The sequence below is a fragment of the Patagioenas fasciata genome, chromosome 1 (genome assembly GCF_037038585.1).
Source record: "Patagioenas fasciata isolate bPatFas1 chromosome 1, bPatFas1.hap1, whole genome shotgun sequence".
Classification (NCBI taxonomy): domain Eukaryota; kingdom Metazoa; phylum Chordata; class Aves; order Columbiformes; family Columbidae; genus Patagioenas; species Patagioenas fasciata.
This window is the reverse complement of record NC_092520.1, coordinates 173,066,229-173,081,257: the sequence shown is the minus strand read 5'-3', so window position 1 is coordinate 173,081,257 and position 15,029 is coordinate 173,066,229. Positions and strand designations below refer to the sequence as shown.

The window sequence follows — 15,029 nt, the reverse complement described above, 5'->3', positions numbered from 1 at the left end:
CCCGTATTAATAAAATATAAATACAGAAACTGTACTAACGTAGCGAGGTTAGGATTATCAGAATAGGAATCAAAGTCTGTAGCCGAAATTTTGAATGTAATGAGGCCGTGAGTGCAGACTTCCTGTTCAATTAGTGTCCCCGAATATGCATTGGGATAGGGGTGTGTGTGTGAGTGTGACTAAAGAGAGCGGTTTTACAGTATTGAAAGGCCCCCCCCCTCGGCCCCCCTTTTACTCCCGCTCACTGACGCACGCACGCTGCCACTCTTTTCCTCTCCGCCTCTCTACCTCCTCAGCTTCGCGCTCCCAAGACGCGCGTTGCTGACCCGGGTGCTTGAAATAAAAAACTAAGACAGGAACAAATGTGCGGCGGCGCGGCCACCTCAGGTCCGGGGTGCGGCGGCGGGAGCGATCGTTCCGTTCGGGCGGAGGCGGCTGCTGAAACCCGCCCGTCCCACATCGTCATTGGCGGACTCGAGAGCGCGCGCGGAGGCCTTTCAAAGCTTCCCCCCTCGCTATTGGTCAGAACGAGATTCGCTCCGCCATTGGGTTCGCGTTCCCCGACAGGCGCCTCGACCTATCAGGAGGCGCCGGCCGCGCCAAGGGAAGGGATATAAAAGCGGGGCCTCAGGGCGCGGGTAATCCGCCTGTTGTTTTTAGCGTAGCAGTGGGAGTTCGGTAGCGAGCGACTGAGTGAGGATGTCCGGCCGCGGGAAGCAGGGCGGGAAGGCGCGGGCCAAGGCCAAGTCGCGCTCGTCGCGGGCCGGGCTGCAGTTCCCCGTGGGCCGCGTGCACCGGCTGCTGCGCAAGGGCAACTACGCGGAGCGGGTGGGCGCCGGCGCCCCGGTGTACCTGGCGGCCGTGCTGGAATACCTGACGGCCGAGATCCTGGAGCTGGCGGGCAACGCGGCCCGCGACAACAAGAAGACGCGCATCATCCCCCGCCACCTGCAGCTGGCCATCCGCAACGACGAGGAGCTCAACAAGCTGCTGGGCAAGGTGACCATCGCGCAGGGCGGGGTGCTGCCCAACATCCAGGCCGTGCTGCTGCCCAAGAAGACCGACAGCCACAAAGCCAAGAGCAAGTAAAACGGGCCCGGAGAAGCACCCGGAGCACAGAATCAAAACCCAAAGGCTCTTTTCAGAGCCACCCACAGTCTCGAGAAGGAGTTTGAAATGCTACGGAGCGGGTGGCAAGGGAGGAGTGTGTGTCCGTTTCTCCGGGGAGGGGGAGGGTTGGCTCCTTGGAGGGCGGGGCCCTCCTCTCTGTGGCTGTCCCGGCCCCGTTATGCTGGAGAGTTCAGGTGCACACCGTGAAATGCGCGTTTTCCCTGTGCGGCCCACGCTTCCGCCTCGGTCATCGGCGGGCGGAGCACTGGGCTGCTCTCCCCGTCGAGCGGTGGGGTGGGGGTTACTGGTGCGAGCACCAAGCGGAGCGGAGCGCGGGCTCCGCCGAGCGCGGGCTGGCCCGGAGCCAATCGTCACCATCGCGGCCCTTTTGAAAGAGCGAGGGCGCCTTAACCCGCTTGCCGACAGGGGATCGCCCTGCCTGCAGAGGCCGCCAGCCCTTCCCCGCGCAACGGCGAGCAGGCCCCTTCCACGCCACACCGGCTGAAGCGACCCCCGCGCGGTCGCGGCACTTTCCTCCTGCAGTCATGAGCGGGTAGGAGGATCCGCCGCGCTGCGGTAGAAAACTCAGCGAGACAGAGGTGGCTTTGGCATTTTTCCGTCTTTTTATTCTATTGGGACAGAGAGACTTTTGTTTTGTTTTCCTACAGCCGATAAAGAGAGCTAACTAGGTTTACACTTCAGGTCCCAGCACCTTTGCTACTTGGCATCGCTTAGCGCCCCAGGAAGTCAGAGTGGCACGCTGCTTGCCTTCCAGGGCAGAAGGCCGCAGCAAGCTCTTCCAAAACCAGCTCTCAGAAAAAGATGGCAGCAGAGCACTGAAGCATACAGAACTGAACTGCAAGGCCAGGCAGTCCAACTGCACCTAAGCAAGAAAAACGGGTGTGGTAAGGGAAAGGGGAAAAGATACAAGATTATAGGAAAAACTATCTGGACAGAGACTACAAATCCACTAAAATGACCCAGCTCTTTTAAAGAAAAAAGTGGGTGGCTCTTAAAAGAGCCTTTGATTTAGGTGGTAGAGACAAAAAGCTTTAGCCGCCGAAACCGTAGAGGGTGCGGCCCTGGCGCTTGAGGGCATAAACCACGTCCATGGCTGTCACTGTCTTCCTCTTGGCGTGCTCGGTGTAAGTGACAGCATCACGAATCACGTTCTCCAAGAACACCTTCAGCACTCCGCGAGTCTCCTCGTAGATGAGCCCCGAGATGCGCTTGACGCCTCCGCGCCGGGCCAGGCGGCGGATGGCCGGCTTGGTGATGCCCTGGATGTTATCGCGCAGCACCTTGCGGTGGCGCTTGGCGCCCCCTTTACCGAGCCCTTTCCCGCCCTTGCCTCTGCCAGACATGCTTACGCTTTTTGTCGGTCAGAACTGTGTGTCGGTGCCCGCCGCGCCGCGATCTTTATGGCGAGAGGTCCGACCTGATTGAAAGCAGGGGCGGGCACCGCTGGCGAGGGCGGAGCCTGCGCCTCCAGCCCCCTCCGCGGGCGCGGCCAGGCGGGGCCTTCGCTTGTCGATGCTCCCGGGCTCCTCCCTGACTCCTCGACCGGTTTCGCCGCGCCAGACTACTCCTCCGCCTCGGCCTCCGCCTCGCTCGCCTTCCCCCAGCCCCGGTGCCCCTGAAGCGCCGTTTCCCGGCATCTTCGCCTCCGGGCGGAGCGGCGGCGCACAGACCTTCCTTCTCTGAGGGGCCGAGCTCGCTCCGGTGCAGGGAGCCGGCGGCCTTGAGGCCTCTGCGGACCCCTGTGAAGATCGTGCTGACCATGTCTTGTTAGTTCTGAGCTCACATCGCAAGGACTCCGTGCTCGTATTGAGAACTGTCTGCTCAATGAAAGGACTGACAGGTCACCTGCTTGTCCTCACGCTCATATTCGGCCTGTGCTGTGAAGCATCAGGAAAATCAGGTCTATGCCTTTCCCTCATACCAGAAAGAAGTGTGTGTGTTTTCTGGAAGCTGGCTATGCCTGAGTCTCACATTATAGCATCACTGGCGAGTCTGCAGAGACCTTTTTCTGTATAGAAGTGCAGAAGAGCCTTATTTTCTAGCCTGTGTCTGAAGTGGTGCTTCATATTAAGTCCCAGTTGGCATATTCAGAAATAATCATTCTTCCACTTACATAATGTCTTCTAGCAGGATGAAATTTCGTCCTGCATGTCCAAAGCTCAACAAAAATGGCTATGTCAGCTATGTACATGTGTACCTCCATGTCTTCAAATGCCTGATATCATTCTGAGTGGACAGTTACTCTTTTTTTTTTTTTTTCTTTCCTTGTAGTATTGTTTCCTTTCACCAATGTACTATGCCAGTGACAACATTTCTCTCTGTTATTTTTGTACGACTTTGTGACTCTGATAATCAGTCACCACGGCTCTTAAATCTATACCTTGTTTCTGCTGGCTGTCCTTGCAGTTCTGTTTTTTCTAGCTCAGGGCCCACTGGAGCTATGGGATTAGTATAATTCCAGTATGGAGAATTTACCTAATATATAAAATATAATGGTGAGGTAATTCTTTCCCAGCATCTTTCGTGTTGGATATTTTATGTCTCTGTCTGGCCCTCATCCAGGACGACAGTGCTGAGAAGTGCTGGGAACCGCATTCCTTGACTTCACTGGTCTTATTCTCTCCTGCTCTCTGCTGCGCATCATTTCATTCTGTCCATATATTTTCTCATTATTTTCTTGACAAGATGACATGAGTGTTGAGAGCATCTTCTGGCCTTTCAATTGTTGTTACTCTTCACACAGTTATCATTAATATTCTGAATATTACTGTATCACAATACATGCAGCACAACATACTTATCTTTCACATATCAACATAGGTGTATAGATTGTCCTACTACTTGTGAACATTGATTATTTCTAAGGATGGACACAGATCTTATGTTTTGTTTTCTTTTCATCTGTGCATAGCAATAAATCCTTGATCCCAATCTCTATTTCTTTTGATGCTGGCTATTGCATACAAGGAATGAAAATGACAGAACATTATAAAATACCTGAAACAGGTCAAGTTTACAGTGAATACGATCATCAGAAACAGTATGTTTATTTACCTTTCTCCCACTTGTCATCTTTAGATATTGGTTTGGGGGCTACATAGACCTTGGAACTCTCTTATATAACATTCCGTGTGAAATGAAATACATATTACATTGAAGATAATGAATAATTGTTAATATTTTATAAAGCAATAGGACAACTATAGCTAACATGATATTAAGTACCTGTGAAAATTTTGATAGCACTTTTTTTCCCCCCCTTAATTCTTCTCCCTATTCTTTTAGGTTGTCTCTATCTAAATTGTTCTTACCTTCATAAATCATCAGCCTAGAGATCACAGTTTGGGGTTTGGTGTTTTTTGTTTTGGTGGAATTTTGGTGGTGTTGTTGTTTGGGGTTTTGTTTGTGTTTGTTTGGTTTTGTTTTTCAGAAATTGAGCATAAAAATATTTTTATATGTGAATGAAATTCTGTATGTTATCGAAATGAAGTTGACCTCTTTATATTTCATCAGTGAAGATCGGCATTGAAGATGTGAAATGCAAGCATTTCTGCTGTAAATTGAATTTCAAAATAACTCCTAACTGTAGCAAGCCTTGGAAATCACTTTGAAGTGGCTGTCCTGGCCTTTGTTGCTACGTATGTCCCTAAATGCTTTCAAATATTCTTATGTTACTTTTTTTTAATGTTAAAAGTACGGCATTCATTTAATTGGCTTTGAAGCAGACAGACACACATTCCTTTCAATGCAGAAATACCTAGACATTGGAATTAAGCTAACTGGTATCAGTGGAGTTTGAGAGCTCTAGGTACTGGTTTTGCCACACAAAGGAAAAGAAAAAAAAAAGTTGAAGTGCATTAGGAGTTTTGCAAACATCCTTGATGTGTGAACATCCTCACTACTGCACCAACACTTGATCTACTTGTGCCATATCTGGAGTTTCCAAACGACACTGTCGGTTGCTTGTAGGGAGAAAGGCCCCATTCACATCTTAACCCTTGAGTTCTGGAAGGAGCTCTAATATGGTGTTTAGAAAACTACTGTAGGTCACCTCAATCTCCAATCAGCTTTGAGAATCCCTAACCCAGTAAACAATTCTTTCTAGCCCATGCTTATTATTAGATTTATACTGTTGACTGAGCAAAAATTGCTCCTTCTTATCATTCTCATCCTTGTGCCACTGAGTCAGTTCCAGCAGCAGCAACTAGAGCTAATGCTGTATCAGAAACTGCTCTTGCTTCACATGAGAGAAAAAGAAAAAATAAAAGTTCCAGTCCATTGGAGATTCTGCATGCTGAGCAGCATGCAGAATCCATCCTCTCAAGAATGCTAGTGGAGATGGGCTGGAAGATAAAGAAGTAGCATTTGAATGATGTTTCTGTGGTTTAAAAGAAGGTGGTTCAATTTCCTGACAATAAGACATGTTCTGCTGCATGAAAAAACAAAACAAAACAATACATACATATACACAGATACATATATAGAGCGAGCGATGTCTTTCAAATGTGGAATATAAACTCTTCTGAACATTTTGTAGTGCCTGTCTCACCATGAGATGTGGCCTATATGCAAACTTGTCAAAAGAATAAAATGCCTTACAATCAAACCAAGACCCTCACCATAGTGGAAGCCACAATTCACAGTGAAGAAATTTGCTGCTGTGCATTTGTGCATGGTGGTAATGAAAGTCCTGAATCAACTTTTATTATAGAACATTTTTAATTTCCTAGTTATTCAGGAAAATAGACGTTGGTAGACACAGAGGAAAACAATCAAAGCCTATGACTCTTTTAAGCAGAAGGAAGCAGGAATTCTTGATTTACTGAACACCTGTGCTTGGCAATAGCTTTAAAAGAGGGCATTAAAACACAAGGCAACAGTCATCTGATACTACCTACTCTGTTGTTCTTTGTAATGGTAGCAAAGATAGGTGTCCAGCTTCAGTAAGCATTCTGTGTAAAGTTTAATTGATCTAAAACAGGTGTGGGGTTTTGATGCAGAACCTGAACCCATCACACTCTCCTGTTGATGGCTTATTTTTTTTCCTAGGAACATCTTAAAGAAATTCTGGGTAGAAGCTCTCTGTAGACCTGTGCTAATTTATTGGAGTTTATTTCCTAGAAGGAAAGTAACAACATTTTAGAAAAATATTTCAGTATTTTTTTTGACACTTGTCAATTCTAAAAATGAAGGGGAAGTGAATGGAGTGGTGTATGAAGAAATAATGGAATATCAAAGCCTGGAGAAGCCTTCCTGCTGTACCTATGTGACTGCATCAAGTCGCTGTGTTGAGGTCATGCTCTTTGTTTTGACTCATATTGTACAGTGGCTATTAAAAAAAAAAAAAAAGCTTTATCCTATAGTGGCTGGGAAATTAAAATCCACTTACTGGATTATAATCTAAGTGCTTGGTTAGTTAGTTAGTTCTATGCTGTTATGATATTTACACCCCAAAGTAAATTGTAACTGAATAAAAGAACCAGAGGGAGACAAATGCTCATCTTTGATTTGACCTACATTGTAGGGGAGCAGTGTTTTGTTGTTGTTTTTTGGGGGGATTTGGTTTGGTTTGGTTTTTTCTCCTGTAGGAACCCACAGCCTAATACTACCAATTTGTCTTTTATTGGTCACAAATATCTCACATAGTAGATGGGGGTAATTTACGATGTACAGAAATACATCTTATATAGAGCAATGATGGGTTGGACAGATCAGAATCAAACCTCTGAACACTTTCCAGTTTTCAAATAAGTCAAGACACAATCATGACCAAAAATGCAAGAAATGTATGTTCTAGTTCTATTTCCAGGAATCTCAGAGTCTGTTTCCACCTCAAAGAATCTGGGAGAAATAAAAAGATAACTAGGAATATTTCAAAGACTGGTAAGGATGACAACATTCCTTGTTGTATGGGTCCAGAAAATTGATATAAAGCTGTCTTTAAATGTGACTAGCTTGACACAAACAAACCATTATATACAGACTTCAATGGAGTAGAGAGTTGCAAAATGTTATCTGCACTGCCTCTGGGAGGAATTTAAATCTCAATTATTTCTTACCATGGGGTCACTACTACTGGTTTAGAAAAAATCTTTTCCTCAGGGCGTCAGCAGTTCCAATACAGTGTTCAGTTGTGTCATTAAAGACCTTAGTTGTTCCCCATTACAGGAAGTAGCCATCAGATAGAATGGGCATTAAAATTAGTTTCCAGTTTTTTGTGTTTAATCAATACAGAAAGCACAGTTCTGCAGTATCACACTTTGCAATTCAGTCGTGCTCGTTATTGCAGCCAGATCACTCAAAACACTCATTTACCTTTCTTACCGCATTTCACTTCCAAGCAGAGGAAAAAAAACAGCATGTTAAATTCCTAGAGTAGCTCTAGTCCTTGTTTTGATTGTAGTCCTTTAGAATTTTCATTAAACACACACAATTACAAAATAATGTTACATTTCTCGAATGTCATATGGAGACTGAATTCAGCATATTTGTATATTTTCACGGTCTCAGGCAGAGGGAACCCCACATTGTATCATCTTTTATTAACCCCGTTACAACTTATTTTAGCCCTCAATAGATCTGCTCACCCGTTTTAAGCAGCTGTTTGGTATCTAGTAAATGAAACACAGCATTATTGCAGGCAGACTGATAACTGTTTTGTATTAAAAAGAAAGCAACATGCCACTGAAAACGAAGGAAGAAAGTGAGAATTCATCCATTGTTTGGAATATGGAGCTGCCACTGACCCTGAGAGGGAAGCCTCTTAAAAAGGTATAAATTCTTGTCTTACTTTTGGAAGAAGCAAAAGCGGTGAATCAGCAGAAGTCATCAAATAAAAACAGTTAAAGTATTAACCTTCATTCATTAAAACAGAAACATCAGCTTTGCACAATAGTGTCACGATTGAACATACCCTCAAGGAACCGAATTTTCAGGTTTAACCCCCCTGTCCAGTGCAAATTTCGTTTCACCCCAAAAGTCTGTTTCCCAATCACTTTTAACGAACGACAATGCAAAAACAAGTAATTTCACACGTTTTAAGACTAAAACCCCATATATTGCAGTTGCAGCTATTCTGACTCCTGAGCTTAACAAACGAAAGCGACTTTGTTAACATTACGTTTCAAGTGCAATGACAGTAACATCAGCTTTCAGAGCGCAGCTTTTGTTCCACTGAAGCACCTAAGCAGACGGAAAGTAACACCTGCTTTCACATACGCTGCTAAAGCATCATAAATGTGTCTCCAGAAGGCGTTAGCAAAGATACCGTGGCCACTGAAGTAGCATTGAATGGGTTTCTGTGATTTCGGAGGGAATCGGCTTTGTCGTGGGAGCCAGCTGTGCATACGCGTCTGGGACCACGGCGCGCAGCTGTGTTACTTCCTTGGCTTTAATATGAATTTACCCTGAGACCAATGGTTAAAGCCACTCTGATTTTTGCCCTAGTCTGGAGAGGACCTTCTAAAGCACAAGGTTTCATGCCGGCTGTGCCCATTTAGCTGCTGGTATAATTTTAATTTAAAAGATAAAACGAAAGTTTCTCTCTGCCGAGGTCCCTGCGGCTCCACGCCGGGGAGTTTCTGGGGTCGCTTTTCCTTCGTTTCTGCTCATTCCAACGGGAAACTTCGTTAGCTGGTAGGAGAGACGTCCCACTCCCCGCTCGGGAAGAAATGGGGTGCATCGGCAGTAAATTTCACGTGGAAAAAGCCCTTTTTGTATCGGAAAGAAACACAACGGGCGCGGCGGCGAGAGGTGGGGCGGGGCGGGCTGCACCAATCAGTGCGCCCGGCGCTACTATAAAAGGGGACGCGGAATCCGCGTTGCTATTGTTTGCATTGACTCTGCAAAAGTTGATATGGCAGAGACGGCTCCTGTTGCTTCGCCCGATGTGGCTACCGCCGATCCGGCCCCGGCCAAGGCTGGGGCAGCTAAAAAGCCGAAGAAAGCGGCGGGCGCCTCCAAAGCCCGAAAGCCTGCGGGTCCCAGCGTCACCGAGCTGATTACCCAGGCTGTCTCTGCTTCTAAGGAGCGCAAGGGGCTTTCCCTTGCTGCGCTCAAGAAGGTACTGGCCGCCGGCGGCTACGATGTTGAAAAAAGCAATAGCCGTATCAAGCTGGGGCTCAAGAACCTTGTCAGTAAGGGCACTCTGGTGCAGACCAAAGGTACTGGCGCCTCCGGCTCCTTCCGACTCAGCAAGAAACCTGGAGAAGTGAAGGAAAAAGCCCCCAAAAAACGGGCAGCTGCAGCCAAGCCCAAGAAGCCCGCGGCAAAGAAGCCCGCTGGCGCCGCTAAGAAGCCTAAGAAAGCTGTGGCAGTGAAGAAGAGCCCTAAGAAAGCCACGAAGCCGGCAGCTACGGCGGCCAAGAAAGCGGCTAAGAGCCCCAAGAAAGCGGCTAAGAGCCCCAAGCAAGCAGCTAAGGCTTCTAAGTCTAAAAAGGTAGCGTCAGCAGTGAAAAGCCCAGCCAAGGCAAAGGCGGTGAAGCCTAAAGCAGCCAAGCCTAAGGCAGCCAAGCCCAAAGCAGCCAAGGCAAAGAAAGCTGCACCCCAAAAGAAATAATCCTGAAAAATTATTTTGCTTTGTACATATATCCAACGGCTCTTTTAAGAGCCACCCCAAGCTTTCCCGAAGAAGAGCTGAAACGCTTTTTGTGTTGTGTCTCTGTATAATTTTGACTTTTCTATTCTTGCCTAATTGGGTCGATGCGGTAACAGCAGAAATTTCAGCGCAGATGGTGCGTGTCACCGCAGGAGTGTTAACCGCGGTGCAGCTCATTTCAGCACATCCCATTTGTGTAGGGGCAAATAGTTTCCTGTTAGCTGCAAGAAACCGGTGGGAGCCCAAAGTCCCTGTGGAAGTTGGGCAGCGCTCACGGCACGTCAGCTCTAGGGAAGCGGGGCAGGAGTGGGTACGTGGGTGCTGTGGATCCCCCTAGTTTCCCTGCCGGGAGACAAAGAACCGCGCTCAGAAGCGTTCCCGCCTTCTCCCCGGAGCTCTACCGCTTTCGAAAAGCCCGCGCTGCTCATACATTGGTCGCGACTCTCGGCCTTTTCTGGTGCACAGCAGTTTTCGGGTTAAACAGACCCTCCCTCCCCCCTCCTTGTTTTTTTTGTCAGTCAGCGGAAGAGGCTTTTGAACTTCCTGGGTACGTGCCCGCCTTCCGTCCTATGGGCTTTTTCATTTCCAGTCCAGTTCTGGCTCTTGCAAACATGTCAGTTCCCTGGAAATCGTCGGGCGAGTGGGATCCGACAGGCATGGGTGTTTCGAGCTGTATTTTGAGCATCCTTGGTGCTGCCCACTGGTCCTCAGCTTCGATGCTCAACTTCTTGCGCTCTGAAGCTCCCGGGGCTCTGTTCTTAACCGGGTGCCGGGGGTTCATTTCTGCAACTCGAAGGCAGCGTCGGGCGCGGTAGGAACTCGCGGAGCTCGGAGCCTTCCTCTCGTCTTCCCCCGCCCGCCTCCTCCTCGCCCCTAACCCTGCAGCCGCTTTGTTTTCCCTGTGACTCAGCCTTAGCCTCCTTCTCTTGCCTCTACTTTCACTCCAGCGATGCCCTTGGCCCCGCTTATCTCTACCTGGGCGCCAGAGGGGAGAAGCAGCCGAGAAGCGTCGGGGAGAGGCTGTTTCCTCGCTTTAGTCACATTCCTGGTGCGACAGCTTTCCCAGCGGGCAGGAGGACGGGGAATTTCATGGGACTGCCTGCTCAGCTCTCAACAAACGTCTAATTCCATAGCTGTTAACCTCGTATATCTGAAGGGACTACCCGGAAACGGGGTCCCTGAGGTGATATTGGATTTCGCCGGTATTCGTGTTTTTGCAAAGACTGTTCACGTCCTAAATCCCTGAACTAAAAGGGAAAGAAATACAAAACATAGCCTCTCTTTTTAAGCCCTATTCCTGAAACGCCGTTCTTTTCTTCTTGTTCTTACTTTTTCTCTGCATTGGCTTTTAGGGTACATCCGATTTTTCACTCCTTGCTCAGGTTTATGACTTCTTTCTCTATATATAAAATATACACCTGCATACACGTCCTACTTTTTTTTTTTTTTCCCCTTCTGAAATTATCGGGATATATCCCTTCATCCCAACAGCTTAAATTTCTGCCCTCACATGCCTGTGCTTCTGTTTGGGATGGAGATGTGCCTACCAGACTCATAGTTGCCGTAAGTGAAGGGTACTGGGAGTTACACCTGCCAATTCTCAAAAGGTTTCACCCAAGTAGGTGCACTCACCCGAGGAGTGTGTCAGCTATGATTTTTCCAGCCTGTTGCAACTGGTTGAAGTGGAGTAGATTTTGGCTGGATACAGCTGAGCAGCAGGTATGCTACTATAGCAAACATGGCATTCATACTTAATTTATTTCTTTACAGCTGAGCCCAAAATGGCAAAACCCAGTTACAGTAGTATGGACAAAACGCTATCTCACACATCCTCGCTAACTGAATTGAGCTCTACAAGATGGTCCTGAAATAAATGTTTGAGCCTGTAATGACAGCAGCTGACTCTTGTCCTGTTGCAGCTTACCTGCCCTGCTCACCCTGGGGAGGTATCAGGCTTCTTCTTCATCTTTTTTAGAGGTAAGAGGTAAAACTCAAATTATTATACCTGTTTTTTTAAGAAAATTCAGTTGGAGCAGTTACCCACCCCAGATATTGCAGTAATTGAGTTTTAGAAGATCAGAACATCACTGAACACAAGTGGTGATGGAGAACACCAACCAAAGTACAATGCCACCGGTCAAAAATACCTTTACAAGCAAAGAATGTTAAAGAAAAGTTCTTGACCCTAGGTTTCTCATAGCATAGTCTCAGACATTTGTGCTTAAAATACTAACTTAATCAAAAGATAAGATTTAAAAAAAAAAAAAAAGTGAAAGGCACAGCAAAGAAACAGCCTGGATTAGATGCCTCTCAAGAGGAGGGACCCTGTGACAAAGAAGCTTGGGCTTTTAAACCCTCACAATCTATGTGGTGTGGTCTTTATGTATCCTTCCTGCACTGTCCATGCACCTTTTGGTCCAATGGTAATTCTAGGTCTGGGGGCTTCTTTGTGTCTTGTTGCATTCTCTTTCTCCGTCCTTCAGACAGTTTTTATTTGCTGTTCTTATCTAGATGGTTTGCAGTGTCTGCTGACAGTGTTTCCTCTGTGTGTCCTGGTACTGGTCTTCAAGGCCCCCTGTAACGAAGCAACCAGGTCAAGACAGGCTCATGATATGTGAGCCTGGCCACTCATGCCAAGTTTGGCTGCTCATGCTAAAATAGGTTATTCAAACAAAAGAATACAACTAAAAGAATAAACCACAATTTTAAAAGTGAGTTTGATTTAACTTATTCTGCAATGAAGAGTATTATAGCTGCACATTCAGCTGAATAGACTTTATAGGCCTTATTTGGTGGTAGCTGCCAAATAATGTAAAAGAATGTTCCACACTACAGAAAGGAAGTGTATGTATATGCAGGAATTCTGAATGGGCTAGCTATGTAGGCTGCCCTGGGTATACTGTCAAGTACAGGGACAAAATTAACATCACAACAAAAGCATCTGTTCAATTTGTAAAGCTGAAATGGGCAGGGTACCATAGATACCTAGTGGAAATTTTTTCCCGTCTGGAAAAGAGGAGTGCAGTGGCAAGAGCAAGAGTGACCTGGGGAAAACAAGCTTGCAGGGACAAGGGCGACATCATGCCAGTTGCACCACTGGCACATTATTCAGTGCACCTTAATTAATAATTTCTCCTCCTGCTTCCTCTCAGCCTGTGCATTGCCAGCACCGTGGATTCCCGCTCATCTCAGTTACAGGGGTGGATGTGCACAACTCCAGACCAATTCTGCCTCAGAAATAGCTTATGTTAAATCACTGAGTCAGTGCTACAGTGTCTGATCACCATGTGTCTCTGCCAGGCCCCCATATCATCTTCAACAGGTCACTCTTTGGCTACTTAAGCAATTTTGTATTCTGGTTATAAGAAAAGTAGATATCCTAAGAAAAAAATTGGGATTATATTCTGCTGTCATAGTTGAACTTTCTAATTAACCTGCTAAGCTGAGGTTCGAGTGTGTGATTTATGATTGCAGTGGAGAGGAATCACATCTCACTTTGTTGTATGACATCTTTATGGCATATCTGGGCATGATTTTTTTTTTCTGTTATGAAAGTGGTCAAAGAAAGAAAAGAGATGAGCTCTGCTCAGTATCTGCCAAGATGTGCCGTGATGAAACTTTCAGGGCAGCTTGAGAAGACTTGGATGTGTGCACATAATGAAAAGTCAAACTTAATGAAAAGTCAAACCTCGAAACAACTAACAGAGCCTAACGTCATGTTGTTTTGTTTTGTCTTCTTGAAATACTGATGATCAGTTCATGGACCTGGGGTACATTCCTTGCCCATCATGCCCTTATCTCTGTCTCTCTTATAGTTGAGTGTCCTCTTCTAAGAACCAATGAGTAGAAGCTTCCCCAAGTAGTTCTTGTCATATTCAGGGGTTGTATTAATAGCCCCAAATAAGATTCCAACAAGATTTTTATATCACAGAATGTTTCTGTGGCCATGCAGCATCTATTTATTGAACTTTTTGTATACTCTATGTCATGGCCCTAGCCTGCTCCACATTTTCTAAGTGCTCAGACTGACACATGTTCTGACATGAATTTATTAAATTTCTACAATGCCCACACTGGATGGACACATCCCCACGCTATGTACTCTAAGGAATGTGAATACCACTGCCTGGAACACAAGTAGTACAGCAAGCAGAGCTTCAGGATCTCAGGCACCAAACACACTCTTCTGTGAATAGTTCTGACCTGGGAACAGCGTTAGAATCAGAATGATCAGTGATTCTGTGCAACTATTTGACATGGAGAACTGAACTGCTGGTGGCCAAAGAGGAGGTGGCTTAACAGGAGGCAAAAAAGGTTGGTGTTTATTGAGTGGCCATACCGAAGCTGAAAACACAAACATCCACTTTTTTTTTTTTCTTTCCTTAATTTTAATTTTAAATGCTGAGTAAGCTACTCAAAAATAGGAGGAAGGTCAAAAAAAGAGCTTCAGGATTTCAAATTATTACAAGGAAGATTTGCTTTCATTTGTTCTTGCTTCCAGATTTACTCACCAAGTAAATAGTGATATTGCAAGCTTGTGATGTTTCAGCCCTGAAGGTAGAAATGGAGAAAGAAAATAATTGCAAAACAATCTGTGAATTAGATAAAGTTCTCCATATAGCAGCAGAAACCCTCAGCCACCTGGCAAGAATTCTGTTGAAGTTACTACCTCACAGAAAAATGAATCTCTTTGTACTGGTGGACACTTTTGTATTATGGGGTTACAGAATCTTTCATTGGCATTAATCACAACAAAACCAGATAGTCTGTGAGCTTACGACAAAATCAGGTAATTTCTGTACACATTTCTTTATCTCTCTGTTCTCTGTCAGTGTTACAGTATTACTCCCGTGCTTTTTGTGTATCTCTGTGTCTTTTTTTTGTAGTTGTCATGTGAGAGTAAGATTTTGTTCTCCATGGCCTCAGTGTGTCTTTGAAAAGCAATAAAAAGTCTCTCTTAGAGGCTCACTTCTGAAAAAATATCAAAGCTGGAGTTTTATCTCAAGTGAAACTATTCCAATAATAACATAAAATAGTTTCTGCATTTGTTAGAGAAAATTGGAGACTAGTCTTCAATAAAAGGCTGAATGATGTTAGTTCATGCACAAAGGTTTTTAAAATAGGAATATGCTGTTGTCGCACATCCTCAGTAGTAGGGAACACCATAAGCTGGATAAAGCCCTTCATGGTATCCTGGGCTGAACAAATGAAAAGATGTAAATATGTGCATTTCACAGGTTCTCAAAAGTGGGGAGACAGCTTTAGTCTATGGGCAGGAAGGTGGGGACAGCCAGTGTGAAGT

The 15,029-nt window shown here is 45.8% G+C and overlaps 3 protein-coding genes and 1 long non-coding RNA gene across 5 annotated transcripts; 3 read left to right on the top strand and 1 right to left on the bottom strand.

Moving 5' to 3' along the window:
* The first annotated feature begins 663 nt into the window (after nt 1-663).
* Nucleotides 664-1,152, top strand: LOC136100828 (histone H2A). Its single transcript, XM_065836250.2, has one exon. It carries the CDS (start codon nt 700-702, stop codon nt 1,087-1,089), a length of 390 nt encoding a protein of 129 aa, XP_065692322.1. The 5' UTR covers nt 664-699; the 3' UTR covers nt 1,090-1,152.
* Nucleotides 1,153-1,712: 560 nt separating this feature from the next.
* LOC139825459 (histone H4) lies at nt 1,713-2,534 on the bottom strand. The gene has a single exon (XM_071803671.1). The coding sequence runs from the start codon at nt 2,472-2,474 to the stop codon at nt 2,163-2,165; it is 312 nt and encodes a 103-aa protein (XP_071659772.1). The 5' UTR covers nt 2,475-2,534; the 3' UTR covers nt 1,713-2,162.
* Nucleotides 2,535-8,979: 6,445 nt separating this feature from the next.
* On the top strand, nt 8,980-9,769 carry LOC136100736 (histone H1.03-like). The gene has a single exon (XM_065836051.2). It carries the CDS (start codon nt 8,987-8,989, stop codon nt 9,686-9,688), a length of 702 nt encoding a protein of 233 aa, XP_065692123.1. The 5' UTR covers nt 8,980-8,986; the 3' UTR covers nt 9,689-9,769.
* A 515-nt stretch (nt 9,770-10,284) lies between these two features.
* On the top strand, nt 10,285-14,882 carry LOC136100892 (uncharacterized). 2 transcript variants are annotated; one of them, XR_011736140.1, is made up of 3 exons: nt 10,285-10,538; nt 11,498-11,704; nt 12,880-14,882. It is a non-coding gene; the product is annotated as an uncharacterized lncRNA (long non-coding RNA). The 2 variants fall into 2 exon arrangements; XR_010651274.2 differs by having other exon boundaries at nt 12,239-14,882.
* The last annotated feature ends 147 nt before the right edge of the window (nt 14,883-15,029 follow it).